The sequence below is a fragment of the Thamnophis sirtalis genome, unplaced genomic scaffold (assembly GCF_051295495.1).
Source record: "Thamnophis sirtalis isolate CommonGarterSnake01/CBP01778 unplaced genomic scaffold, rThaSir2_p1.2 scaffold_15, whole genome shotgun sequence".
NCBI classification, from domain to species: domain Eukaryota; kingdom Metazoa; phylum Chordata; class Lepidosauria; order Squamata; family Natricidae; genus Thamnophis; species Thamnophis sirtalis.
The window spans coordinates 46,630,828-46,655,887 of record NW_028261395.1 but is presented as its reverse complement, the minus strand read 5'-3'; the positions used below and the strand labels follow the sequence as shown (position 1 = coordinate 46,655,887).

At 45.3% G+C, this 25,060-nt stretch overlaps 1 protein-coding gene across 1 annotated transcript in view; it reads right to left on the bottom strand.

The window, feature by feature from the left end:
* Window positions 1-1,150: 1,150 nt before the first annotated feature.
* The window catches only part of DNAJC11 (DnaJ heat shock protein family (Hsp40) member C11), a 34,693-nt gene continuing 10,783 nt past the window's right edge, over window positions 1,151-25,060 (bottom strand). Inside the window, exons 3-16 of the mRNA XM_087702048.1 lie at window positions 21,957-22,030; window positions 14,036-14,137; window positions 13,762-13,890; window positions 13,506-13,628; window positions 11,597-11,670; window positions 11,066-11,255; window positions 10,319-10,404; window positions 8,410-8,526; window positions 7,195-7,350; window positions 5,458-5,527; window positions 5,073-5,130; window positions 3,786-3,928; window positions 2,328-2,457; window positions 1,151-1,252 (exon numbers count right to left, since the gene is read on the bottom strand). Of these exons, the coding sequence (XP_087558174.1) occupies window positions 1,227-1,252; window positions 2,328-2,457; window positions 3,786-3,928; window positions 5,073-5,130; window positions 5,458-5,527; window positions 7,195-7,350; window positions 8,410-8,526; window positions 10,319-10,404; window positions 11,066-11,255; window positions 11,597-11,670; window positions 13,506-13,628; window positions 13,762-13,890; window positions 14,036-14,137; window positions 21,957-22,030 (1,478 nt within the window). The 3' untranslated portion in view covers window positions 1,151-1,226. The remainder of the gene's footprint in view (window positions 1,253-2,327; window positions 2,458-3,785; window positions 3,929-5,072; window positions 5,131-5,457; window positions 5,528-7,194; window positions 7,351-8,409; window positions 8,527-10,318; window positions 10,405-11,065; window positions 11,256-11,596; window positions 11,671-13,505; window positions 13,629-13,761; window positions 13,891-14,035; window positions 14,138-21,956; window positions 22,031-25,060) is intronic.

Genomic DNA, 25,060 nt, shown 5'->3' with positions numbered 1-25,060 from the left:
CGTCACCCCAAAAAAACCCGGAGGGGGGGGGGACCCTCCTGGTGCTAGCTGTGGATCTCGATCGGTCGCCAAGATCTGAGGGAGAAACGGGAATAAAACCACAGCGGGTGGAATAACAAGCGCCGAAAAGGGCTGCTACGAGGATGATGATGGTTATTATTATCCCAACCTTTGGAAGTTGAAAAATTAGGGGGGGGGCAGCGCAAGGGAAAAAAGGAGGATTTGGGAAGTGTGTGTCTGTGTGTGAACCAAAACACCAATTGTTTTCTTGCCTGGCGGGCATTGGCTTAAAATCCGGGAGAAATACCTTGTTTTAAGACCCGACCACGCGGCCTTTGCGGCGTTGAGGAGAAGCCGGCGGGTTTTCCAGCGTCGGAACATCCAGGATGGTTTTTTCGGAAGGGGAAGGGGATTCGGAAAATGGGGAGGGGGGGTGTATCTTTCCCCCAAAGAGCCCATCTGCTGAGGAAGGGGATGACTGCCTTGGTCTTGCATCTGGCGTATCGTCCATGCCAGCCCTCGCGGGGGCCGAGCAAGCAGCGGGAGTCTTAAATAGCACTGGGTTCTTGGCGGGTGAGGGCGGCTGATCCCGTAGGCGGAGTTAACTTCCTTCGGCTTCCAACCGAGAAGATCCTGGTTTGATCTAGAAAGAAGGCTAGCGGGATCCCGGCGGGGGAATGAAGCGCGGAGAGGGTCACGCTGCCCGTCTCTGGTCCCTAATCGGGTGGACGGCTGATTTCTCCCCCCCGCTTCTTTTTCATGTTTTTTACGAGAGAGAGAGAGAGAGAGATGAGGTCAGCGAGCTTTACCCGCTGGAGATGGCGAGAATCCGAAAAAATGCGGAGGTCGAAAGAAACGCCGGGTGTCGGAAGTGTCGGGACGATTGAGTGGTTAAAACTGGCCTTGCCCCTTGGACAAGGGGGCTGCGTGGGGGGCGGAGGACGTTGATCTTGGACACCTCCTGCCACCCACAGCGTGCCTGGGGTGATGGGAGGGTGGGGAGAAAGCACCCTGGGGCACCTGTAAAAATAAATTGGCTGTTCCTTCTCAATTCCACGGTCACGGGTGTGAAAGCCGCTTCATCCCCCCCCCCCCCCAGGTCTCTCCAAAGGGTGTGGAAGCTGTTTCGAATCCAGGAACGGAAGCCGGAGGGGGGGAGTGTGTCTGTTGAGGCCGGGGCAGAAGGTAGCCCCCCCCCACTCCACCCGCCGCTCTCGGCTGCTGCATTAGCTGTCCATATCGATCCGGTGGGCTGTTGGCGGAAGAAGAGAAAAAATGAAAGAGAAATTAAAATAGGCCGGACGGTTATGGGGGGGAAGGAGTGCATAGGGGTCAGCAGATCAACCTGCCCCCCCCCCCATGGAGAAAATCTCCACCCACCAAACAGGGATGTCTCCCCTCTTAAGGAGGATCAGGAAGAAGGGGCTTCTCCGTGGTGGTTCCTGGCCAGCTTTCATGCTTAAGGCGGGACTAGAACTCCCAGGCTCTTGGCGATTGGCCTAAAGTTATGCTTTTCATGCTTAAGGCGGGACTAGAACCTCCAGGCTCTTGGTGATTGGCCTAAAGTTATGGCCAGATCTAACTGCTGGCAGTGGGCAGAATCAGTCTTCAATACTGTATTCTAAGCACTGTAACACCAAGGAAGGAAGGAAGGAGAAAAGGAGGGAAGGAATAGAAAGAGAGAGTGAGGGGGGAAAGGAAGGAGAGAAGGAAGGAATAGAAAGGAGTGAGGGGGGAAAGGAAGGTAGGAAGGAAGCAAGGAGAGAAGGAAAAAGAGAAGGAATAGCCCTTAAGACTTATATACCGCTTCACAGTGCTTTCACAGCCCTCTTTAAGCGGTGTACAGAGTCAGCCTCTTGTCCCCCAACAATCCGGGTCCTCATTTGACCCACCTCGGAAGGACGGGAGGCTGAGTCCACCTTGAGCCAGTCAGGATCGAACTGCTGGCAGTGGGCAGAATCAGCCTGCAATACTACATTCTAACCACTGTAACATCGAGGGAGGGAGGGAGGGAGGGAGGAAGGGTGAGGGGGTGAGGAAGGAAAGAGAGAAGGAAAGAAGGAATAGAAAGAGGGAGTGAGGGGGGAAGGAAGGAAGGAAGGAAGGAAGGAAGGAGAGAAACAAGGAGAGAAGGAAGGAAGGAATAGTCCTGAAGACTTATATCCCGCTTCACAGCGCTTTTACAGCCCCCTCTAAGCGGTTTATAGAGTCAGCCTCTTGCCCCCAACAATCTGGGTCCTCGTTTGACCCACCTGGGAAGGACGGAAGGCTGAGTTCAACCTTCCAACTAATTTAACGGGTGGTTTAAAGGATTTTAAAGGACTTACACTGCTTTGGTATCCGAAGGGCCTCGTTATCCGCCGACATCACTTGGTGGAGAACGCCGCGAAACTGGTAGAGCACTTTCAAGTTTTTGTCTTCGCCAACGCAGGGGTCGTAAAATCCAGGCAGGCCGGCCTGTGGGAGTAAAAAACGAAGGCTCCTGGAACCGGCTCCCCCCGTGGGAGAACGGAGCTCCTGAGCTCGTGCAGAGCGGCCACCCAGAATAGAATAGAATGGGAAAGGAACAGAGTTGGGCGGGGCCTCGGAGGTCTTCTAGTCCAACCCCCTGCTCAGGCAGGTAAACCCTATACCATTTCAAACATAAAAATCTCTTCTTAAAAATCTCCAGTGATGGAGCACCCACAACTTCTGGTGGCCAGCTGTTCCGCAGGTTAATCGTCCTCACAGTTAGGAAGTTTTCTCCTTAGTTCCAGGTTCCTTCTCTCCATTAACAGAGTTTCCCATTAACATTAGTTTCCCTCCATTAACAGAGTAAGAGACTAACACAGTTGGAAGGGACCTTGGAGGTTTTCTAGTCCAACCCCCTGCTCAAGCAGGAGATTCTAGACCATTTCAATCAATCAATCAATCAATCAATCAATCAATCAATCAATCAATCAATCAATGAGAATAGAGCTGGAAGGGACCTTGGAGGTCTTCTAGTCCAGCCCCCTGCTCAAGCAGGAGAGCTAAGACTATTTCAGATAAATGGCTCTCCAACATCTTCTTAAAGACTTCCAGTGTTGGGGCATTCACAACTTCTGCTCCACTGATTAATTGTTCTAACTGTCAGGAAATTTCTCCTCAGTTCTAAGTTGCTTCTCTCCTTGATTAGTTTCCACCCATTGCTTCTTGTCCTGACCTCAGGTGCCTTGGAGAATAGCTTGACTCCCTCTTCTTTGGGGCAGCCCCTGAGATATTGGAAGACTGCTATCGTGTCACCTCTAAACTTCCTCTGTTTGACACACAACTTCATACAATAACAGAGTTGGAAGGGACCTTGGAGGTCTTCTAGTCCAACCCCCTGCCTAGGTAGGAAACATCATACCATTCCAGACAAATGGCTATCCAACATCTTCTCAAAGGCTTCCAGTGTTGGGGCATTCGCAACTTCTGGAGGCAACTTCTGTCCCACTGGTTAATTGTTCCCACTGTCAGGAATTTCTCCTAAGTTGCTTCTCTCCTTGATTAGTTTCCACCCATTGCTTCTTGTTCTACCCTCAGGTGCCTTGGAGAATAGCTTGACTGCCTCTTCTTTGTGGCAGCCCCTGAGATATTGGAAGATGCTATCCTGTCTCCCCTGGTCCTTCTTTTCATTAAACTAGCCATGCCCAGTTCCTGCAACCTTTCTTCATATGTTTTAGCCTCCAGTCCCCTCATCCTCTTTGAATCCTTCGCCCTGAGCCGAGAAGAGCCGAGGAAACATGTTTGTCTGCCTCACTCCGTCCTGGCACCGTCCTTACCTTGGAGGCTTCGGTGAGGATGAGTTTCGAATCCTTGACCAGGCACTGTAAGGGCACAGTCACATCGATGACCTTGGCTTTCTCATCCCGCCTGCTCTGGTCATTGACGAACTTCCCATACCAGGAGTTGACGATAATCAGGCCTTTTGAGGAAGGAGAAGGGAAACGGTGTCAGATTGGGGGGGGGGGGCGCTTGTCCCCCAGACTCCCCAAAGCAAGGAAATATCCCCCCTGAGAAATCTACCCCCTCATCCATACCCACCCACCCATCTATCTAATCTTTCATTATCTAACATCTATCTCTCTCTCTTTCATTATCTAGCTTTCATTCATTCATTATATATTTATCTATCTTTCATTATCTCTCTATCATTCACTATCTATTTATCTATCATCTATCTATCTATCTTTCATTATCTATCTGTCTTTCATTATCTATCTATCTTTCATTCATTATCTTTCATTCATTATTTATCTATCACTCATTATCTTTTATCTCTATCTTTCATTCATTATCTATTTATCTTTCATTATCTATCATTCATTATCTATTCATCTATCATCTATCTTTCACTCATTATCTGTCTTTCATTATTTATCTATCACTCATTATCTTTTATCTCTCATTCATTCATTCATTCATTCATTATCTTTCATCTATCTCTATCTTTCATTCATTATCTATCTTTCATTATCTATCATTCATTATCTATTTATCTATCATCTATCTTTCATTCATTATCTATCTCTCTTTCATTCATTCATTCATTATCTATCACTATCTTTTATCTATCTGTATCTTTCATTCATACCTATTTATCTATCTATCATCTATCTCTCTCTCTCTCTCTCTATCTATCATCTATCTATCTATATCTATTTATCTATCTATCTCTATCTATCTTTATCTCTATCCATCTATCTATTATCTATCTATCTATCATCTATCATCTACCTACCTACCTAATTATCTATCTATCTATCTATCTATCTATCTATCTATCTATCTATCTATCTATCTATCTATCTATCATCTATCTATCTATCTATATCTATCTATCTCTATCTATCTTTATCTATCTCTATCCCTATCTATTATCTATCTATCTATCTATCTATCATCTATCTATCTATCTATCTATCTATCTATCTATCTATCTATCTATCTATCTATCTATATATATTTATCTATCATCTATCTATCTATCTATCTATCTTATATCTATCTATATTATTTGACAAGCGGGGAGGAAGGAAGGGCGAAAGTGTCAGACCAGCTTTACGCACCCATCCTGGCTTCCTCTGCTTCGATGATCCGCCGGACGGACTCTTGCATCAGCCGCACCTGCGTAGCAAGGTTAAGCATGTCAGGCTTTGCATTGGGACGTCATCCTCAAGCCACGATCAGGCCTGTTTGTGGCTTGTTGGCTTGGCAGGCTGCGGGGGGGGGGGGGGCCCTCCAGAAGCCTTGATACAGAAAGCCGGGCGCGCTCTTCTGGAAATGGGAGTTTCTCAACTTTTTAAGACCTGTGGACTTCCGCTCCCAGAATTCACCAGCCAGCCACAGGGAATTCTGGGAGCTGAAGCCCACAAGGTCTTAACAGTTGCCGCGGTTTGAGAAACGCTGCTGCAAATATTCCTGGCGGGGATTCAAAGGGAGGCGGAGACTTACGGCAGCTTCAGCTTCCTGCTTCTTCTGGAAGGTGTCACTGGCGCAGCTCTCCCGCTGCTTCTCCAAGTCCCTAAGGCCAGAAAGGGGGGATTTTGTGGGGTCCAGATCGGCTCCTCCCTCCCTCCCTCCCTCCCTCTCTGCCAAGTCCCTGGAGGGGAGGTCCAGCAGGAACACGGGGACCCCTGGCAATGCGTGTCTGTCTGTCTTTCATCTCTCTCTCTTTCTCTGTCTCTCTGCATTTATCTATCTATCATTCATTATCTATTTAGCTATCTTTCATTCGTTATTATCTATCATCCATCTATCATTCATTATCTATCTATCTATAATCTATCCATCTTTCATTTATCTATTTATCTATCATCTATCTCTTTTGTCTTTTTGTCTATCTATCTATCTATCTATCTATCTATCTATCTATCTATCTATCTATCTATCTATCTATCTATAATTTATCCATCTTTCATTTATTATCTATTTATCATCTATCTCTTTCATCTATCTATCTATCTATCTATCTATCTATCTTTCTTTTTCTCTCATCTATCTTTCATTATCTATTTATCCATCCATCTATCTTTCATTATCTATCTATCTATCTATCTATCTATCTATCTATCTATCTATCTATCTATCTATCTATCTATCTATCTATCTATCTATCATCTATCTATCTATCTTTCATTCATTATCTATTTATCCATCCATCCATCCATCCATCCATCTATGTTTCATTATGTATGTATGTATGTATGTATGTATGTATGTATGTATGTATGTATGTATCTATCTATCTATCTATCTATCTATCTATCTATCATCTATCTATCTATCTTTCATTCATTATCTATTTATCCATCCATCCATCCATCCATCCATCCATCCATCCATCCATCTATGTTTCATTCGTTATCTATGTATGTATGTATGTATGTATGTATGTATGTATGTATGTATCTATCTATCTTTCTATCTATCTATCTATCTATCTATCTATCTATCTATCTATCTATCATCTATCTATCTTTCATTCATTATCTATTTATCCATCCATCCATCCATCCATCCATCCATCTATGTTTCATTCATTATGTATGTATGTATGTATGTATGTATGTATGTATGTATGTATCTATCTATCTATCTATCTATCTATCTATCATCTATCTATCTATCTTTCATTCATTATCTATTTATCCATCCATCCATCCATCCATCCATCTATGTTTCATTCATTATGTATGTATGTATGTATGTATGTATGTATGTATCTATCTATCTATCTATCTATCTATCTATCTATCTATCTATCTATCATCTATCTATCTATCTATCTATCTATCTATCTATCAATCAATCAATCATTATCTATCCATCCATCCATCCATCTATCTTTCATTCATTATCTATTTATCCATCCATCCATCCATCCATCCATCCATCCATCCATCCATCCATCCATCCATCCATGTTTCATTCATTATCTATCATCTATCTATCTATCTATCTATCTATCTATCTATCTATCTATCTATCTATCTATCTATCTATCTATCTATCTATCTATCATCTTTCATTCATTCATTCATTATCCATCCATCCATCCATCCTGTCAAATCTGCCATCTGACAAAAGCTGAAAAGGCCGCAGCCCTCAGCTCCGGTGGTCAACTTCCATCAGAGCTAGGCGAGAGACCCCCCCCACCTCCCCTGCTTCCCACAGCTCTGGGCCACTCACTTCTCCTTCTGCGCCCGCAGGTAAGGTTGGATGATCAGCCGGTCCATGGCGAAGTAGAAGATGAGAGGCCCAGCCGTGGCATAGAAAACGGCGCTGGGCAGGAGTTGGTCGGTCAAGTGAATGGGGAAGAAATAGGTCTGGCTGGCTCTGTTCAGCCTAGATGGCAGGAGAAGGAAGGAAGGAAGGAAGGGAGGGAGGGAGGAAGGAAGGAAGGAAGGAAGGAAGGAAGGAAGGAGGGGGGGAGGAGGAGGAGGAGGAGGAAGAAATACGTTAGCGTGCACAAATTCTAATTTCTTTGGTTGCTGTATATATTTTTTAATTTGGGGGCAGGCAGTTTCCAAACCAAGCTTTTTCTGCACGCTGCAATGGTGGTTTCCCCTTGAAAGTCCAGAATGCAGCTGCGCGAGCGATACTGGGTGTACCAAGGTACGCCCACACTACACCTATCCTCCGCAAGCTGCACTGGCTTCCCATTGGTTTCCGGGTGCGATTCAAGGTGCCGGTTATCACCTTTAAAGCCCTACATGGCCTAGGACCCAGATACCTGCGAGACCGTCTCCTGCCGCACACCTCCCTGAGACCGATAAGATCGCACAGGATGGGCCTTCTCCGGGTGCCTTCAGTTGGACAATGCCGACTGGCGACGCCTCGGAGTAGGGCCTTCTCTGTTGCCGCTCCGGCCCTATGGAACGAGCTACCCCCAGAGATCCGGACCCTCCCCACTCTCATGGCCTTCCGAAAGGCTATCAAAACCTGGCTTTTCCGGCAGGCCTGGGGCTGTTGACCTCTGGATTGAGGTCCAGCCCCGCTTAGACTGGGTTCATGTTGTGTTTTTTCTTTTTAATCCACTGTGTCTTATCTGTTTTTAATCTTTTAATATTTCCTATTTCTGTAAGCCGCCCGGAGTCCTCCGGGATTGGGCGGCCTATAAATTCAATAAATAGAAATAGAAATAGAATAGCATCTGTGGCATCCGTGGGTCTATGAATGAATTCCTCCTTGAGGAAATAGATCCTCTCTTGCCACTCCAGCTCCTATGCGCCAACTAGGCCCCCGTCCGTCAGAGCCGAGGGGTAGAAAAGAGACTTTAGACTGGGGCGATGCCCGTCTATGCCATCCCTCCTGGCACACGCACAATGGTGAGACCTCTGCCCCCTCCGCCCTGCCGGTTCTGGCCAGGAGGAGCAGGGATTCAGTGACCGAGGGCTGACTTACTTGATCTTCAAGGAGACGCCTTGAGGTACCCCGACGCTGACCGTCGCCCCCAGGACGCTGTGTTTGGAGATCTTCCGCTCCGCCCCGTACTCCACCATGGTGCCGAAAAAGCCAGCCCTGGAAGGAACCAAAATTGAGATGCCGTAAAGGAAGCCAGGATAGCGGCGTTGGAAGGGACCTCGGAGGTCTTCTAGTCCAGCCCTAGACCATTTCTGTCCAGCCTCTTCCGAAAAGCCTCCGCAACCTCTGAAGGGCGGCTGTTACGTCCATTCATCCTCCATCCACCCCTCTGTCTGTCTGAGCTATTTCAGAATCACGAAACCGTAGGGCTGGAAAGGACCTTGGAGGTCTTCTAGTCCAGCCCCCTGCTCAAAGCGGAAAACCCCTCTGTCTGGACAAATGGTTATCTAATCGTCATCATTTAACAACCCCCTAATCCCTTTGCGGGGTGGAATCTGGGCAACTGAATGAAGCTGAATGTTTACTGGCCGTCTGCCCTTCCTGTCCCCACTGTGGAGTTTTTGTTCAGCAGCTTTATTCTCATTGTGCCCAGAGGAAGAGAAATATCTGCCTCCACCTAGGCTCGAACTCACAGCCTCTTGATTGTGAGGCCAGAGCCCCACCCCTTAGGCCACCGCACTCACTCCTTAAGACAAATGGTTGTCCAATCTCTCCTTATCAACCTGCAATGACGGAGCGTCCACAACTCGTTGCAAGTCGTTCCATCCATCCTTCCTTCCTTCCCTCCCTCCTCATCTGTCTGTCTGTCATGCATCTTGCCCATCTATCTCAGAATCGTAGAATTACAAGGTTGGAAGGGGCTTTGGAGGTCATCTATTCCAACCCCCTACTCGAGCTGGAGTCCCTCCATCATTCTGGACATGTCTCTTGCGGGGATTTTTGGTGTTATATCCCTCCCTAATCCAGCCCCACACCTCGGAAGGATTTTTTTTTTCCTCATATATACATTCACAATTATATGATCTCATAACTGTTATTAATAATATGTATTTGTAACAATTTTTCTCCCCTACAATTGACAATATACTTGAAATTGCTTTCTTACCATCCCATAAACCTATCTTATCTTACAACAATCCTACTTCTTCTTCCTTCCTTCCCTCCTTCCTTCCCTCCTTCCTTCCCTCCTTTCTTCTCTCCTTCCTTCCCTCCTTCCTTCCCCCTTCCCTCCCTTCTTTCTTCTCTCCTTCTCTCCTTCCTTCCCTTCCCTTTGATTTAAAAAACAATAATCTATGATAAAGATTAACATATTTTTCGGAGTATAAGACGCAACAAGATTTTGAAGAGGCAATTTTTTAAAAAAAAGTTTTGCACTCTGCAGACGTCCCAAAAACGACCCATTTTTCACAAAAACAGGCCCGTTTTTTGTCAGAAAAAAGGACATCCATAGCCTTTAGGAGGCTTATAGTGTGCTCCTACGGGCTGGGGGAGCAAAACTGAGCGGAAAATGGCCCGTTTTTTGCTCATTTCTGCCCTCCCCAGCCCCCAGGAGCACTCTGGAAGCCTCCTATATGCTATGCATGGCCATTTTGGTGAAGGGGTTTCGGGAGGTCAAAAATGCTGTATTCAGTGTATAAGACGCACCCAGATTTTCAGCCTCTTTTTTGAGGGGGGGGAAAGGGTGCGTCTTATATTCCGAAAAATACGGTATGTCAGTGTTTGCCAGCCTTCGGGAGCGGGGGATTCTGGGAGCCGCTGGGGAATTCTGGGAGTTGAAGTTCACACCTCTTAAAAAGTTGCCAAGGGAGGAGAAGAGATAAGGACACTGGTGCCCCACATCTTCCTCCGAAGATTAACCCCCCCTAAGGGCTTCCCTGTCCTAATTTCACACACACACACCCACACCCCCAAGGGCCCATCTAGCGCCCAGCCACCGGTTCCGACATACTTCAGGGATCCTTTGACCCGCGTCTGATCTTCGTCCTGGAACTTGTGCTGGTAGCTGACCATGACGAAGGAGTGGGGGATGCCCAGCTGCAAGATGGCAAAGACGAAATAAATAAATTAAATCAAATAAAACAAGTCAAGGTTCAAGGTCACCTAGTTGGCTTTCATGCCTAAGGCGGGACTAGAACTCCCAGCCTCCTGGTGATTGCTTCAAAGTCATCCTACTGGCTTTCATGCGTAAGGCAAGACTAGAACTCACCATCTCCTGGTGACTCGCCCAAAGTCACCCAGTTGCCTTTCGTGCCTAAGACCGGACTAGAACTCACTGGCTCCTGGTGACTGGCCCAAAGTCACCCAGGCGGCTTTCATGCCGAAAATGCAACTAGAATTCCCAGTCTCCTGGTGATTGCTTCAAAGTCATCCTACTGGCTTTCATGCCTAAGGCAAGACCAGAACTCACCATCTCCTGGTGACTCGCCCAAAGTCACCCAGTTGCCTTTCGTGCCTCAGACAGGACTAGAACTCACAATCTCCCGGTGATTTACCCAAAGTCACCCAGCCAGTTTTCATGTATAAGGTGAGACTAGAACTCATTGCCTCCTAGAGTAATTGGCCCAAAGTCACGCTTCCGACAAGCAAAGTCAATGGGGGGAAAGCCAGATTCAGTTAACAACCTCATGAATCGCTTAATGACCGCACCAATTCACTACCGCTGCCTGAAAAGAAAGCAAAGAGGGAATCATCTCACCTGGAAGGCCATGGTGAAGTGGCTGGTTTTGGTGTCCCGGACGACACTGGTGTTCATGGCGGACTGGAGGCCCCAGCGCCACTGGAGGTAGCCCATGGTGTTCTTGTCCAGATTTCGTGCCAGGACCGTCGTAAAACCGGGACGGATGCCGCGCGAGGAGAACTGGAGGGCACAGTTAGTGGTGACGAAGCTGCCCAGCGTGCCAAGACAGAAAGAAATGGAGCACAGGTGAGAATCAGGCCCTAAAAATATCCATCGCGGCTAGTCCTTGACTTACGACCACAAAGGGAGCCCGACATTTCTGTCGCTAAGTTGTCAAGCGAGCTTTGCCCCCATTTCACGGCCTTTCTGGCCTCGGCTGTTAAGTGAATCACCGCAGTTAATTTAGTTGCAATTTGGTTGCGAAGGGAATCCGGCTTCCCCCCCCCCCCCCCTTTGACTCTGCCAGTTGGGACGGTCGCAAAAAGGGGAGGAAAGTCACACAAAAACTCTTCTGGGGAGTATTTTGTGGTTCCTTCGCACAAACCTTACCATCGTTGCGTGAGATTGCGAAACATCTTCAGGCCAAAAACGGGACCCTGCAGGTCTCCGGCTCCGAACTCCAGCTGTGGGAACGGAAGGGGAGGAAGAGGAGTTACAGGGAGTCCTCGTCTTACGGCCGTTTCTATTCCGTTGTCTTCTGCTTTCTATCTTCTGTATTCTATTTTGTCCTGTATTCTATATTCTGTTCTGATCTTTATTCTATATTCTGTTCTGTACTCTATATTCTGTTCTGTTCTGTATTCTATAGTCTCTGTTCTTTATTCTATATTCTGTTCTGTATTCTATATTCTGTTCTGTTCTTTATTCTATATTCTGTTTTGTATTCTATATTCTGTTCTGTCCTGCATTCTATATTTTATACTATATTCTATTCTGTTCTGTATTCTAGTCTCTGTTCTGTATTCTATATTCTGTTCTGTTCTTTATTCTATATTCTGTTTTGTATTCTATATTCTGTTCTGTGCTGCATTCTATATTCTATACTATATTCTATTCTGTTCTGTATTCTAGTCTCTGTTCTGTATTCTATATTCTGTTCTTTATTCTATATTCTGTTCTGTATTCTATGTTCTGATCTGTATTCTATATTCTATTCTGTTCTGTCCTGCATTCTATATTCTATACTATATTCTGTATTCTATATTCTGTTCTTTTCTGTATTCTATATTCTGTTCTGTATTCTATATTGTTCTGTATTCTATATTCTGTTCTGTATTTTATATTCTGTTGTTTTGTATTTTATATTCTGTTCTGTTCTTTATTCTATATTCTATTCTGTTTTGTATTCTATATTCTGTTCTTTATTTTATATTATGTTCTATCCTGCATTCTATATTCTATACTATATTCTATTCTGTTCTATATTCTAGTCTCTGTTCTGTATTCTATATTCTGTTCTTTATTCTATATTCTGTTCTGTATTCTATGTTCTGATCTGTATTCTATATTCTATTCTGTTCTGTCCTGCATTCTATATTCTATACTATATTCTGTATTCTATATTCTGTTCTTTTCTGTATTCTATATTCTGTTCTGTATTCTATATTGTTCTTTATTCTATATTCTGTTCTGTATTCTATATTCTGTTCTTTATTCTATATTCTATTCTGTTTTGTATTCTATATTCTGTTCTTTATTTTATATTATGTTCTATCCTGCATTCTATATTCTATACTATATTCTATTCTGTTCTGTATTCTAGTCTCTGTTCTGTATTCTATATTCTGTTCTTTATTCTATATTCTGTTCTGTATTCTATGTTCTGATCTGTATTCTATATTCTATTCTGTTCTGTCCTGCATTCTATATTCTATACTATATTCTGTATTCTATATTCTGTTCTTTTCTGTATTCTATATTCTGTTCTGTATTCTATATTGTTCTGTATTCTATATTCTGTTCTGTATTTTATATTCTGTTGTTTTGTATTTTATATTCTGTTCTGTTCTTTATTCTATATTCTATTCTGTTTTGTATTCTATATTCTGTTCTTTATTTTATATTATGTTCTATCCTGCATTCTATATTCTATACTATATTCTATTCTGTTCTATATTCTATTCTGTATTCTATATTTTGTTCTGTTCTTTATTCTATATTCTGTCCTGTCCTATGTCCTATGTTCTGTTCTACTGTACTCTACTCGTTATCCTTCTCCTCCTTTCTCTCCTTCACTCTTTCTCCTTCCTTCTCCCTTCTCCCCTCCTCCTCTTCCTTTTTGCAAACCACACCCGGTTCTAGAACTGATCAGGTTACCTAGTTGGGTCATGAGACGTCCGCAAGAAAACTCCCAAGCTCTGGGACCGCCAAGGACCCCCATGGTCCAACCCAATTTCCTCCACTTTTGAAGCAAATCCAATCAGCCTCAAAACCTGCCTCCCCCACTCCCCCCGTTTACCTCTCCCCATCCTTTGGCGGAGGTCACCCGTCGGAGGCCCAGGCTGACGGAGCCGCCGCCGTTGCCGTTCTGCGTCGAGAGGTTTCCCGAGAGGATGGCGGTGTCCGTGGTCGTGAGCGGGGCCTGTGCAAGATCGAGCAAGCGAGCCAAGTTAGAGAGAGGAGTCAGAAGAGGTGCTTTAAGAGTGTGAGGCACCCTCTGGGGGACACAACTGGGAAAAGACACACAGACACACACACAAACACACGGCTCTTACCTCGATGGACTGCGATATGTGCATCCGGTTGATTTCGATGTGGGGGAAAGCGCTGGCCGACACATCTTCGAACTCCTCGTCGTAGCGGTCAAACAGGTCGGTCGCGTCCACTCCGACGCTAATCGTGCCCTGCGGAATTGGGACAGACCCTTGCGGTTAACGGACGCTTGCGAGCCTCCGCGCCCGGATCGCAGGCAGACCCACCACCTCCGTCGAGCCCAACGGGGGACAGCCACGGTTCCTCGGAGGATCCCGAATGACTTCGGAGTCTTACTTTGGGGTTGGTCCGCTGCTGAAGCCGCCTCTCCTCCCTCTCGCGCTGCAATTGTTCAAATTCCTCCCGGATCTCGGCCGGGGTCCTCCTCCTTTCCACCACCTAAAACCGGGACAGGAATTCTTTTTTTTCCCCCAAAGAATTTTTCATTTTTTTTATTCTCTTACATACCATTTTAAGTCTACATTCACATAATTCTTCTTCTTCTTTACATTTGTCATTCTTATACATTTGTATTTTTTTTTTATTTAACATTTATAGGCCGCCCTTTTCCCTGAGGGGACTCAGGGCGGCTTACAATAATGAGGGGAGGGGAGTGAAAGACAAAATACGACAAAAAGAAAAGTGAAATAACAAAAAGTGCTAAAACACAACATTCACTCAGCATTTATTATTCCATTTAATAGGTTATAATGTACAGTTTGGGTTGCTTTATTTACCATCCCTTCCTCCTGTTGTAACACTACCTTATTTTCCCTTTCTTTTCTCCCTCCCTCCCTTCTCTATTTTCTTCCTTCCTCCTCTCCTTCCCCTTCCTTCTTCCCTTACCTTTCTCCAACTCTTCCTCTTCCCCTTCCTACCCTCTCTCCTCTCTTCCTCTCCCATCCCTCTCCTTCCCTTCCTTCCTTCCCTCCTCTCCTTATCTCTTCCTTCTTCCCTTTCTCCTACTCTTCCTCTTCCTACCCTCTCTCCTTCTCTTCCTCTCCCTTCCACCTCCTTACCTCTTTCTTCCTTCCTCCTCTCCTTCCCTTCCTTCTTCCCTTGCCTTTCTCCTCCTCCTGCTCTTCCTCTTCCCCTTCTTACCCTCTCTCCTTTTCTTCCTCTCCCTTCCACCTTCTCCTTACCTCTTTCTTCCTTCCCTCCTCCTTCCTCTTCCTTCTTCCCTTACCTTTCTCCTCCTCCTGCTCTTCCTCTTCCCCTCTACCCTCTCTCCTTCTCTTTCTCTCCCTTTCATCTTCTCCTTACCTCTTTCTTCTTCCCTTACCTTTCTCCTACTCCTACTCTTCCTCTTCCCCTTCCTACCCTCTCTCCTTCTCTTTCTCTCCCTTCCATCCTCCTCTCCTTACCTCTTTCTTCTCCCCCCCATCTTCCTTTCTTTCTCTCCTCTTCTCTCCCTTTCTTTTTCTATTATTGTTGGTGTATATTTCAAATCTCAGTTTATGTTTCCTTGGGATGGTATTTCCGTCAGCCCAAATATAATTTATTATAATTTCTTATTCCCTTCCCTTTGCTACTCTACCTTAGTTATGTTTCCCCCCCTTTATATCTCACTCTTTAATATAGACTTATATATTTAATATTTCACATCCTGTTTTCCTCTTCTCCCCACCCCCTTTCCATTTAATAGTGCTTTATCTGGGTACTTTATCTTCTCCCTATTTTCTTTTCTAGCTCGCTTTCTCTAGCCAATCATAAAATCTTCCCCATGCCTTGAAGTACTCCGATTCCTCTTTATCCTTTATTTTCATTGTCAACCTATTCATCTCTGCACAATCTAGCAGAAATTCATTTTTAAATTCGCTAGCAAAGTGGAAAGGCTGAACCCGGGTTTCCATTCAGAAGACCATCCGACCTGCATCTCCCTCCCGCTCGCTTGCCAAACCGGTTGCAGAGTTATTATTAGCCTTGGTTTAGCGTCAGAGAGGAGACCTGGGACGGGCCCCTCAAGGTCTTCTAGTCCAACCCCTTGCCCAGGACAGGAATCCATGTCAAAGCATCCCAGTCAAGAGAGACAATTAGATCACTTCATTGGTTCCTGATTCCTGGCCAAGTTCTGCAGAGATCGGCCTGGCAGCTCTCCAAGCCAGATAAGGTCTGTGACTGTAAATCCTCCCTTGAAAGACTTGGCTGGATGGGAATGAGCAGAATTCACAGGGAATTAATAAAAGGGGTTTCTGTCGGGACCAGGAGTTGGCTTCCGGCTCTCGGGGAGAGAGAACGTCCTTCGACAGAGATTTGGGGAAGAAATCCCACCCACCCACGTCCCCCCCGGCTCAAGCTCTTAAACCCAGGGGATTAAATTATCCGATGGACCAAGAAAGGTGAAATTGATGGCAAAAATCCTGCAGCAGAGCAAGAAGGAATGAATTTATAGTAAATGACTTTTATCTCCGGGTCTCTTTTGGGGGCAGATGGAAAGGACAGGAAGAAAAAAAAGGAAATAAAAAATCACTCCCAGGACTTGGATATGTGCGGCCACAAAAAAGCACCATTTAGAGAGTCCGGGCACATCTGCAGGGACTGACCCCGAGGTTAAAAACATCTGGCCCCCAGGGTAATCTCATTGAGGGCGCTTTCCTTGGGGAAATGGGCGGGTCAGGGGGGTCGAGAGAGATTTGTTCTGCAGCTGAACAGAAGGAGGTCGGCCTTATTTTGCCAGGGGAGTTGGGGGGGGGAGAATAAGGCTGGGGTGGGGGAGAAAAGCCAGGCCAACTAAAATGCCCCCTTCTCGGCTGTCTTTCCTCCCCAGCTACGGCCTCTCGGCAGCCAAAAGAGACTCCATGTCGTATGATGCATAAGTGGGCATGTGCATAATTTTGCATTATTTATTTTGTCGTGTTCGTGTACATTGGAGAGGGAGACCCCTCTGAGAGCTACAGGCAATGAAATTCCTTTTTTAATGTCTGCTGATTAGTCTACGTTTAAAGTGACAGCAAAGTTTCTATTCTGTTCTGTTGTCTATTTATTATAAATTCTTCATTATTCTATTCTATTCTGCGTTCTATATTATTCTGTTTTATTCTATATATTCTATATTATTCTACATTCATCTATTCTATATTATTCTATTCTAGTCTACTCTATATTATTATTCTATTCTATTCTAAATTATTCATTATTCTATTCTATTCCGTTCTATATACTATATTATTCTACATTTATCTATTCTATATTATTATTCTATTCTATATTATTATTCTATTCTATTCCTATTCTATTCTAATTCCTTATTTGATTCTATTCCATATTCTACATTATTCTATTCTATTCTGTATATTATTCTACATTTATCTATTCTATATTATTATTCTATTCCTAATCTAATCTATATTATTATTCTATTCTATTCCATATTCTATATTATTCTATTCTATTCCATTCTGTATACTATATTGTTCTACATTTATCTATTCTATATTATTATTCTATTCTATTCTATATATGTCTAGAATATAGAATAGAATTCTATGTCTAGCTTAGTCTTTTATTATTATTCTATTCCTATTCTATTCTAAATTATTCCTTATTCTATTCTATTCCATATTCTATATTATTCTAGTCTACTCTAGTCTATTCTACTCTAAGTCTAGTCTTTATTATTATTCTATTCCTATTCTATTCTAAATTATTCCTTATTCTATTCTATTCCATATTCTATATTATTCTATTCTATTCCATTCTGTACACTATATTGTTCTACATTTATCTATTCTATATTATTATTCTATTCTATTGTATTCTAAGTCTAGTCTAGTCTATATTATTATTCTATTCCTATTCCATTCCATTCCAATTCTATTCTATTCACATTGGAAATATGAAGCCCAATTGTGGTCTTAAGTCCTGTCTACTCTTTCAACAGAATCTTTGATTATTATTATTATTATTTTCTTCCTTCCCATCTCATCCCTCAACTCACAAAAACAGCACGATTTCAATTTCCACTTTCGGCCAAAAAGAAGATCAATTGGAAAAAAAGAGATGGCACAGATATTGTTGTTTTTTTAAAATGTCACCGCTGTTTCCCGAGCCCCTGCCCCATCACTCTTCGCAAACATCTTGACACTCTGCGGCATCTGAATTTCCTGCTCTTTAAACCACTCGCTCTTTTCTTTTTTTTAAGTATCTCTCTCTCTCGTCTCTCTTTCTCTCTCTTTCCTCTTTCTCTCCTCCCACTCTCTCTCTCCTCCCTCTCTTTCCATCAGCACTTTGATGGACATTTCCTACGGCGGTGCATTATTTTATTCGATTCTATTTTATGTTTTAAAATCAGCTCCTCCTCCTGTCTATTTTTCATAAATTCACAGCCATGATCAGACCTTTGGAAGGCAATGCTTCAAATTATAGAATTCTCGCTGGTTTTTTCTTCTTTCTTTCTTTCTTTCTTTCTTTCTTTCTTTCTTTCTTTCTTTCCTTCTTTCTTTCTCTTTCTTTCTTTCTTTCTTTCTTTCCATTGGAAGGGTCTGACACCACAAGCCAAAACTAATTATGGGTTGTTGTTTTTTTTAATGATCCACCCATCAAATCCGTCACTATATCGGCCGAGACAGGAATGAAGTCCGAGCAAAGACGCTCGGACGCTCCGAAGGGACCCTGAATGTCCTTCAAAAATCAAAGTCTTGAGTTTCTCTTTTTCAGCAAACCCCGGTGGGATTTTAGGTTTTCCTAGCACTGCTAGAGTGACAAGTGTGTCGGAAGGTACCCTAGAGGTCATCTAGCCCAACCCTCTGCTCGAGCAGGAGACTCGAAAAGAGGGTTGTGTCAGAGGCAGAGAGGGGGCCAGGGCCGTCCGACAGTCATCAGCTGCCTTCGGAGTCAGACATCAGTGAGGCAGAGGAACAGCTGGAGCCTGTTCCCAGTGTGCGCATGCACAGAGTGGCCAGACAAACAGCTGAAGAACAGGGGTGGACTTGGGAGTAAAGCCACAGGTGGACGGTGAATGCCCCCTCCCCCAGAAGAAATCGAAGAGGAGCGAAAGAGGAGGGGAGTTTGCAGGAGACCATTCGTTCGTTCGTTCCAGGAGTGTGGAGATCTGTCCGTGAATCTCAGAGACTCTGTGCCAAATCTTTCCTTGCACAGCGCCACCTTTGGGAAATATCGATATGGCAGCTTTCCAAGCTAGATAAGCTCTGTGGTCTTAAATATTCCTTTGAAAGATTGAATGGGAATGGGAGGAATTCACATTCGTTTAATCCAGTGTTTCTCAACCTTGGCAACTTTTAAGTCCTGTGGACTTCAACTCCCAGAATTCCCCAGCCAGCTATGCTGGCTGGGGAATTCTGGGAGTTGTAGTCCACAGGACTTAAAAGTTGCCAAGGTTGAGAAACACTGGTTTAATCAAAGGGGTTTTCTCGGGACCAAGACTCTTCCTCCTGCTTTTTGGGAAAGCCGAAGTCAGAAGAGAAAGATTGTAAAACGGAGGGGGGGGGATCACCAATGGTCTCACTTAGCAACATAAAGTTTAGACACAATTGTGATCATAAGCCGAGGCCTCCGTGTATTCTATGTTCTCTTTCTGGGAGTGGAACAAAATTTGCCCCTAAGGAGTCTTTTTTTCCCCCCCCTCACCTGGCCTGCCAATTTTTCCCGTCACGGCTGCGTCGACCACTTGGCCATAAAAAGCTAAATACACACGGAGTTATTTTTAACAGAAAGACCTTTAAAGGTTTTTTTTTTAAAAAATCTCTTGAGCTGAATGCCAATATCTCCACTATTTTATTATTGCAAGATAAATCACCTAAGTGAGGTGGAGGTGGAGGGCGGGGGAGAGAAGAAAGAAAGAAAGAAAGAAAAGAAAGAAGGAAGGAAGGAAGGAAGGAAGGAAAGAAAGAAAGAAAGAAAGAAAGAAAGAAAGAAAGAAAGAAAGAAAGAAAGAAAGAAAGAAAGAAAGAAAGAAAGAAAAGGAACTCAAAATATTGTTGGGTAAATATTGCGTTTCTCACTTAAGAGCCAAGGTGGCGCAGTGGTTAAATGCAGCACTGCAGGCTACTGCTAGATCAGCAGGTCAGCGGTTCAAATCTCACCGGCTCAGGGTTGACTCAGCCTTCCATCCTTCCGAGGTGGGTAAAATGAGGACCCAGATTGTTGGGGGCAATATGCTGACTCTCTGTAAACCGCTTAGAGAGGCCTGAAAGGCCTATGAAGCGGTATATAAGTCTACTGCTATATTGCTATTGCTATTGCTAATTCCCTGATGCAGAATATCGGCAAATATTAAACGCGCCCAGACTTCAGTTAAGACATTTCCATACGTCTCTATCACCAGGTGGTCTCGGACTTACGACCGTTCATTTAGCGACCGTCCAAAGTTGAAACAGCCCTGGGAAAACCATGTTTCACACTTACGACCTTTGCATCTTCTCCGTCGTCACCTAGTCGAAATTAGGACGCTTGGCACCTGACTCATATTTACGACGGTCACGTGATCCCCTTTCGCGGCCGCCTGACAAGCAAAGTCAAGGGGGGGAGGGGAGACGGATTCGTTTAACGACCACGTGACTCGCTTAACAAACGCAGGGGTTCGCTTAACAATGGTGCCAGGAAAGGCCGTAAAATGGGGCAACGCTCACTTAGCAACCGTCTCGCTTAGCGGTGGGAATTTTGGAGGGCCGAATGTGGTCATAAGTCGAGGATTACCGAGTGTTACACGTTAAACAAATCCATTGCGGAAAATCCCCCCCCCTTCTTTTCAAGAGATCTCTTCAATTCTTTATTTTAAGGAAAAATAATAATTAAACAGCAAGGAGATTACAGGTCGATAGCCTAGCTGAGCGTTTTTGCAGTGTTTATAATGAGTGCATTACTTCCTTTTTTAAAAAAAAAAATAATAATCATTTTTTTTGAATGCCCTCCTGGCCCAATTTTTCTGCAATCACTAACACATCCTCCACTTGACAGATTTTTCGCTGTCTGTCAACAAGGTGCAAGACCAGCCAGAGCGACCGTTCCCGTCGCTGGTATTTTTAGCTGCACAGAAGGGCAGAATCTCTGCTGAAAAAGTGGAGCTTTCCAAAGTCAAGAGGTTGTGAAAAGCACAGAGAAGAGCAACAAAGAGGACTAGGGGACTGGAGGCTAAAACATATGAAGAACGGTTGCAGGAACTGGGTCTGTCTAGTTGAATGAAAAGAAGGACCAGGGGAGACATGATAGCAGTCTTCCAATATCTCAGGGGTTGCCCCAAAGAAGATGGAATCAAGCTATTCTCCAAGGCACCTGAGGGCAGAACAAGAAGCAATGGGTGGAAACTAATCAAGGAGAGAAGCAACTTAGAACTGAGGAGGAATTTCCTGACAGAACAATCAATCAGTGGAACAGAATTTGCCTCCAGAAGTTGTGAATGCCCCAACACTGGAAGTCTTTAAGAAGATGCTGGATTGCCATTTGTCTGAAATCGTCTATAGAGCCTAGGCAGGGGGTTGGACTAGAAGACCTCCAAGGTCCCTTCCCCTCCAAGATCCCCAACTCTGTTATTCTGTTAATGACAGAACATGACAGCAGTCTTCCAATATCTCAGGGGTTGCCACAAAGAAGAGGGAGACAGTGAGAACAATTAATCAGTGGAAAGAATTTGCCTCCAGAAGTTGTCAATGCCCCAACACTGGAAGTCTTTAAGAAGATGCTGGATAGCCATTTGTCTGAAGTGATGTGGGGTTTCCTTCCTAAGCAGGGGGTTGGACTAGAAGACCTCCAAGGTCCCTTCCCCTCCAAGATCCCCAACTCTGTTATTTTGTTAATGACAGAACATGACAGCAATCTTCCAATATTTAAAGGGCTGCCCCAAAGAAGAGGAAGGGGTCAACCTGTTCTCCAAAGCTCAATGAAGGCAGGACGAGAAGCAATGGATGGAAACTAATCCAGGAGAGAAGCGACCTGGAATTAAGGAGGAATTTCCTGACAGCGAGGACAATTAGCCAGAGGAACGGCTTGCCACCAGGAGTTCTACGGGTACTCCACCACTGGAGGTTTTTTAAAGAAGAGACTGGACAGCCATTTGTCTTTGAATTGTAGAGGGTTTCCTGCTTGAGCAGGGGGAGGGTTGGACTAGAAGACCTCCAAGGCCCCTTCCATCTCTGTTACACTCGTCCGTTTCTCCTTCCCTGCCCTAAACAGACGACCAACCCAAAGCCAAGAGGGTGACCAGACAACGTGGATAGTAGCATCTCTCTCTCTCCCTCCCTCCCTCCCTTCCCCTTCTACTTACCTCCCATCCTTCCATCTCAAGGCCTCGCTTTCCATAAATGTCATAGATGGCTCGAGTCTGGGGATCACTGAGCACTGGAAATTAAAATCGAGACATGATGATTATCCGAAGCTGCCACGTTGGAGGCTAAGTTCACGGCCGAGCCCCCTCACCCAGTCCGTGCAAACACATTCCCTGCGCCTTTTCGCTATTATTTTTAGAAGAAAGGGGGGGGGGAAACAATCCACGCAATTCACACAGGATGATAGGGCTGTCGGTCTCTAGAAAGATATTTTTAAGCCTATTTTTTTTTAAATGCATTCTGCCCAATCCTAAATCCCAGCACCTTTCCAAAAAAAAAAACCGAATTTCAAACTGGGGTGCTGGGGAAGCGAAGACTGGAAGGTTTTAGGGGGCAGTGGGCGTCCACTTTTTTTCCAGCTCCTCTGGGGCTCCCGTGTGCCCCAAAATTCCGATTAAGGACGTTGTAAATCGGTGTTTGCCACAACCGCGGCAACTTGAAGGCGAGCGTGGACTTCGGGTCCCAGAGTTCCTTAGCCAGCCACGCTTGCTTTTTCTCCCCCGCCCCGTTCTCCAGAGCGGAGAGAATGCAGAGGAAGGGATTGTAAGAGAGTAAGCGGGGCCACAATGAGGATGTATATTGGAAAGAAGGGAGGAAGGGAGGAAAAAAGAAAGAAAGAAAGAAAGAAAGAAAGAAAGAAGAGGGAGGGAGGGAGGAAAGAAGGAAAAAAAGATCGCACAAGAAAGAAAGGGCAGGTGGGAGAGGGAAGGAGGAAGAAAGAAAGAAAGAAAGAAAGAAAGAAAGAAAGAAAGAAAGAAAGAAAGAAAGAAAGAAAGAAAGAAAGAAGGAAAGAAAGAAGAGGAAGTGAGGGAGGAAGAAAAAGAAAGAAGAGGGAGGGTGGAAAGAAGGAAAAAAAGATGGCACAAGAAAGAAAGGAGGGCAGGTAGGAGAGGGAAGGAGGAAGGAAGGAAAAAGAAAGAAAGAATATGGAGGGAGGGAGGGAGGTGAAGGAAGATAATGGAGGGAAGAGGGGAGGAAGAAATGAAGGGAGGGAGAAAAAAGAAAGAATAGGATGGAAGGGTGGGAAGGAGGGAGGAAGGAAGGAAAAAGAAGAAAGGAAGAATACAGAGGGAGGGAAGAGGGGAGGAAGAAATGGAGGGCGGGAGAGGATGCCTGGAGAATTCTGGGAGTTGAAGTCTCCCCTACCCCTCTTAAACCGGGCAAGGGGGAGAGAGAGAGGGGGAGAGAGAGGGAGAGAGGGAGAGAGAGATAGAGAGATAGAGAGAGAGAGAGAGACTGCAGTCTATCATTCTGTTCACATCCAGAGGAATTGGGAGTCCAGAAATGCTGACCCTTCCAAAAAACTCCAGAGCCAAATTTCTCCGGCTAATCTCTGGGATTTAATAAGAAATCATTTATTTACTATTTCCCTCTGAGCAACGGACGCCCCCCCCCCCAAAATTGCTGGCCTTGCAGTTTTGCTGGAGGGAGGGCCCGGGGGGGGGAGCCAAATCTGGCCAGCTGCTCATTTCCTTCAGCTTTGGTGGCCCCTCCTTCCCTCTCCCCCCACCCCGCTTGCCCCGGATCTCCCCCCAAAAATTGCTGCAAGCTATCAATAATGGAGAGGCTTGGAGGATTCCTTCGACCCACCCGGGATCAGGGAAGCTTTTCATGGAAAGCTTGGCCGGCATGGCTTTTGCAGGACTGAAAGAAAAATGAAAATATCAACCCTGGCATCTCACATCATGGCAAGCGGTGTGGATCCATTATGGTTTTTTTTTGCACAGGTTGTTGATTCCCCTCTGGGGTTCTGTTCCATTGGCAAACTTTCACTTCTAAGCTTTTCTTAGGGCCAAAATCTTTCTTTTAAAATCTCTCTCTCTTCTTTCTCTTCCCTCCTTCCTCTTTCTCACCTCTCTCTCTGGCTCCTCTATCTCTCCTTTCCTCCTCCTTTCTCTTCCTCCCTACCTCCTCTCTTCCTTCCTTTCTCCCCTCACCCCCTCCTTCTCTCCTTCTCACCTCTCTGTCTCTTCCTCTCTCTTCCTTTCTTTCACCCTCCCTCCCTCTCTCCCTCTCTCTCTCTCTCGCCTTTCTCTTCCTCCCTACCTCCTCTCTTCCTTCGCTCCCTCTCACCCCACTCTCTCTCTCTTTCTCTCTCTCCTTCTCACCTCTGTCTCTTCTTTCTCTCTTCCTGTCTTTCTCTCTCCCTCCCTCTATCTCTCCTCTTTCTCTCTCCTTTCTCTTCCTCCCTACCTCCTCTCTCTCTTCTTTCTCTCCCTCCCACCTCACTCTCTCTCACTCTTTCTCTCCTTCTCACCTCTCTGTCTCTTCTCTCTCTTCCTGTCTTTCACCTCCTCCCTCCCTCTATCTCTCCTCTCTTCTCTCTCTCCTTTCTCTTCCTCCCACCCTCCTCTCTCTCCCCCCCTCTCTCTCCTCTCTCTCTTCTTTCTCTCCCTCTCACCCCATGGTCTCTCTCTCTCTCCCCTCTCTCTCCCTCTCTCTCTTCTTTCTCTCCCTCTCACCCCACTCTCGCTCTCTTCTTCCTCCCTCCCTCCCTCTCTTTCTTTCACTCTCTTCTTTCTCTCCCTCTCACCCCACTCTCAGTCTCTTTCTCTCTCTATCTCTCTCCCTCCCTCTCTCTGTCTCCCTCTCCTCTCTCTCCCCTCTATGTCTCTCCCCCTCTCTCTTCTTTCTCTCTGTCTCTGTCCTCTCTCTCTGCAGAGGGAAGGAAATGCCGTGGGGAATTGGGAGAGGAGGGAGAAAATCGAGCCCTTTGGGTAACCTTGGAGACCTCACACACTACCACCCCCCAGTCCCCTCCTGGTGTCTGTCCGACGGAAAGAGCAGACGCATTAACTGGGAAGGAGCTCTGTGGCGAAGCCCTTTGCGGAGAACGCCCGCCGTCTGCTGCTGATGGGCCGGACCAGAAGTGCCAGCGGGTGAAGCTCTTACGGGAAAGGCACACGAGAGAGGCTCACGCGGGCAGCTAAGAAACTTGCGGGGGGGGGGGGGAAGGTTCATCACGGAGAGGAGCCCCGTCTGGTCTTCAGCACTTCCAGCATCTGACATATCGGTAATGTAAGAACGGTGGGCTTTAAAGGGA